Below are 4,272 nucleotides of genomic sequence, written 5' to 3' on the forward strand. Positions count from 1 at the left end.
GGGGTTGGTCCTGCTTTGAGCAGGGGGTTGGACTAGATGACCTCCTGAGGTCTCTTCCAATCTTAATCTTCTATGATCATTACCCGTGGGGGGAAGAATTAATTTTCTCCCTGGGACATGGGAGATTAAGGTTAGGTGCTTGAGACACCTAGTCATAGGCACCAACTCCATGGGTGTTCCAGGACTGGAGCACCCATGGAAAAAAATTAGTGGGTATTTAGCCCCCTCCGTCAGCCAGCTCCTCACTCCCCCATCAGTGCATTCCATCCACCAGTGGCCCCACCAATCAACTCCTCCTTCTCCTTCCCAACTTCTCCCACCCGCTGTGATCAGCGGTTCTGAGGCATGCAGGAAGCACTGGGAGAGAGGAAGCATGAGGATGAGGCATGCTGAGGGGAGGGGGTGGGGTGAGGGCTTGGGAGAAAGGGTCAGGTGGGAGCGGTGCCTGGGGTGGAGCAGGGGGTTGAGCACCCTGGGGTCCGGAGGAAGCCAGTGCCTGTCCATCTATTCAGTAGGACTGTCAGGGCTGGGATCACCACATTTGAATGGAAAACCCTACTCAGACAATGGATGCCTCAAAGACCAAACATCAAACCCTAGAGCAAGTTACTTCTCCCAACTCCACAGAGAAGCAGAGCAAAAAGACTCTGGCTGGATAACAAAGGCAAGAGGTGTCAAGTGATTGCATCTTACGGTTACTGCTGCCAATCAAGCGGGGACAGCAGGACAAAGAGAGAGAACTGGGATTTGAGGAGAGCATGGATCACAGGCCAGGGCTCCTATTAATATGGACTCTCTCTTCAGTTTGTCTTTTCCATGCTATGGACTCTCCAATGCTGTAACCTAGGTGACTGGTAAAAGCTACCTTGTTTTGAAAAGACTGCCTTGCATTACTCCAGATACTCACCGTCTTCTCCCAACAAGGAAAAGCTTCTGGCTAGAATCTGATCTGGGTTAGGCTTGCTGTTGAGAGCCATGGGCCTGGTCTACACTGGGCAGGGGGTGGGGGTGTCGTCAATCTAAGTTACGCAACTTCAGCTACATGAATAACGTAGCTGAAGTTGACGTACTTAGATCGACTTACCGTGGTGATGGTGTCTTCACCACGGTGAGTCGCCTGCTGCCGCTCTCCCTGCAACTCCATCTACGCCTCTTGTGGTGGTGAAGCACAGGAGTCAATGGGAGAACGCTCGGGGGTCAATTTATCGCGTCTAGTCTAGACGCGATAAATCGACTCCCGCTGGATCAATTGCTGCCCACTGATACGGCGGGTAGTGTAGACATACACAGGGTGAAAAACAGGTCATTGCTGGAAACCAAAGGCCCAATCCAGGAGTCACAGAAGCAGTGTGGTATGTTTTTGTGGAAGCGTGTGCTCCTTTGGGGACTCTGGCACACCCAAGGGAAATTCCCAGGGACTGTTTAAAGGCTGGGGCATAACCCAGCCTCTGTAAATCCGCTCACTTGCTCAAGCTTAGAAGTTTGCCACAGAAACAGAAATTACAATGGTGGGGAACTTTCCCAAAACTGTAGAGAAGGCCAGGAGGAAGTGAGGACTTTCATCACCAAATGGTAGCAGGAGATGTTCAGCACTTTGCAGGATCATGTCCTTAGAGTGTTACCTCCCTGAGGCTGGGACGTTGTCTTTTAGCTTGTATGCAAAAAAAATACTTTTGATAGCATGTGATAAACAATGCATTTTCCAACCAGTGCTAACTGATATTTTCCTCCCCAATGGAGTATGGGAAAATTTCTGTGAAAGTTTTTACTCTTGCCAAGCAGCTCCAGCGACATTACGAATAACAATCCTATTCATTCTCCCCTCATTTGGGATTTTACTTACTAGGCCAGATCCTCTGCTGGTATAAATTGACATATCTTCACTGAAGTAAATGAAGCTATGCTGGTGCACGCAAGCTGAGAATCTGGCCATTTTAGTTTTACAGGTGACTTGTTTGACACTGTGCATCACATTCTAAACCATCCAATGCTGGAGGTAAGCCCTTTTTCCTAGAGGGAAGAGATTTTGTGCCCTCTAAAACAAAAATGAGTTTATCACCATTGCACTTGTACTTCCCCATCTTAAACCAGTGAATGAACCTCACCCATCACCCCTACCACAAGAAACAGGAAGTAGGAGCTATTCTGCTACCTTGTGAAGGCCTTCTACAGCCTCTAGCATAGAGATCCCCAAACTGTGGGGCACACCCTCCCAGGGAGAAACAGAGGAATGTTGGGATGGGGCTGGGCCAGCCCCTATGTGGTTTGGGGAGGAGAGCTACCCAGCTCCTCCCCCAGCTCTGCTCTGGCTCCCATCCCTAGCCTCTGTGCATCCCTGCACCAGGCCGCAGGTCCAACTGCTGGCTCCAATCCACTATGGCTTAGCTGCGGCTCCGCCTCCAGCCTCAGCTCTTGGCCACAGCTCTGTTTCCAGCTGGGAGTGAGGGTTGGGGTGGGAATGGAGCTGCAGCCAGCCACCAGCTGCCTGCCCCCACTTCAGCCTGGCTGTGGCTCTGCTCCTGCCCCCATGCCCGGTCCAAGACCCACCCCCCCGCTGTGGCCCCAGCTCAATCTCCTTATCCTTGTCTGCCTCCCTTCCTCTCCCTCCCCAGCCATGGTCCTGCTCCCAGCCCGAGCATGGGAGGTGGGGCATGGACAGAGATAAGGGGGGGAGATGACCCTGAAAAGTTTGGGGACCACAGCTCTAGAAGATCAATATTAAAGACAACCCATTGTATTATGCAGCAATCCCAATGCACTGCAGATCTGCAGTAACTGCTTTGCCCCTTACCTTGCCCCACTGACATCCACGCCGACCATTAATTGTCCATTCAGGGAAAGAATCTCATCTCTCAGTCGCACTTTCCCACATTTGCCTGCCGGGCTACTTTTCTTTAAGTCCGTTACCCAGATACAGCCAACATCAAGCACTGGGCCTTTGTGCCCTTTTCTCTTTTTCCCTCCTCTCCGTTTCTCTCCATAGTCTCCAAAAGCAGGGATGTTCCCAAAGCTTAAGCCAAGAGCCTCATTTTTGCCCATCTCCTTGGTAAGGTAGAGGGTGCAGATTTCCATGTCTAAAGCGCTGGGACAAATAGGCTGCAATTTGCTGTCATCCACGGAAAAATTTAGCTGTATGTACTCTCTCAGCTTTTGAATGGCAGACTGACACAGCCTCTGCTCTGGCCCTTCCACTTCCTCCCTCTGGCTGTTTTGCAGCCACTGATACAGGAGGGGGAGGAAGAGCATAGCGTTCTCTTGAGTGATGGGCATTATGGGCACCCAAGGATCCCATCATATGAAGGATGGCTTTCTGGGTTCACTATGCGGGGCTTCACTGATCCTCCTTTCAGAATCATGGCATCCGTCTGTGTCATCCCCAGCCATGTTCAGAGCGAGAGCACACATGGGAAGCCACCACTCAGGTCCAGCTCTGTTGAACTGTTCAGTTTGGCAAAGGATAACATGACGCTTTTATGAAAACACTGAAACAATTGCTGTGGCCGGCTCAGCAAGAGGAGGAAGGAAGTGTCAGTGAATTCTTGTTGGGCTACTCTTACAGCTGGCCAGTTACAAATTACACTGTAATCCAATGAGAATTCATTCCACAAGGAACGTTGTCAGTTCATCACCACAGCCACTCAACACCTGCTTGGCCTGCAAGATAAAAAAAGAAGCATTACGAACCTGGTCATCATTCCAGCCAAAATGCTGCTCAGCTGCTATGCTCATTAGACACAAAAGAAAATTTTCCTAACATGTGTGTGTTTCATAGTCTATTTTGTTCTCCCTTTAATTTTTTAGTTACCAGCTCATGACATTCTGCTGGTTAAGAGTGAAGGGTGTACAGTTCTCTCCACAATCATCATTTTTATTATTCTCTTGTCTACCACTTGGGGGCACCACCTCTCCTTCTCAAAAAGAGAATAAAAGGTCATTCTTACAACCTGACCTGCCAATGGAGATCCAGGCCCTATAAACAACAGCATACTCCCTGTCAGAACAAAAGACTAATGCAGCAGCTCAGAGGCAGTGGTAAATGCAGAGGACTCCTGGAGAATGGTTCAGAGCCATTGCAAACAAACAGCTTCCATAAATTTCAACAGGAGCTGTTCAGAGTCAGGATGGAGAACCAGACCCTTAGATTCTATCCCTGATTCAACCTGAGATGGCGAGTAATGTTAGGGATCTCACTTATGAACCTCTTTGTGCCTCAGTTTATCTGTCTATACAATAGGTACAAGGTAATACTTATTTACCCAGGGCTATTGTAAG

At 49.5% G+C, this 4,272-nt stretch overlaps 1 protein-coding gene across 1 annotated transcript in view; it reads right to left on the reverse strand.

Moving 5' to 3' along the window:
• The window catches only part of PDZD2 (PDZ domain containing 2), a 260,890-nt gene extending 257,244 nt beyond the window's left edge, over positions 1-3,646 (reverse strand). Inside the window, exon 1 of the mRNA XM_075066889.1 lies at positions 2,792-3,646. Coding sequence (XP_074922990.1) covers positions 2,792-3,270 — 479 coding nt within the window. The 5' untranslated portion in view covers positions 3,271-3,646. The remainder of the gene's footprint in view (positions 1-2,791) is intronic.
• Between the last annotated feature and the right edge of the window lie 626 nt (positions 3,647-4,272).

The sequence above is a fragment of the Chelonoidis abingdonii genome, chromosome 6, assembly GCF_003597395.2.
Source record: "Chelonoidis abingdonii isolate Lonesome George chromosome 6, CheloAbing_2.0, whole genome shotgun sequence".
NCBI classification, from domain to species: domain Eukaryota; kingdom Metazoa; phylum Chordata; order Testudines; family Testudinidae; genus Chelonoidis; species Chelonoidis abingdonii.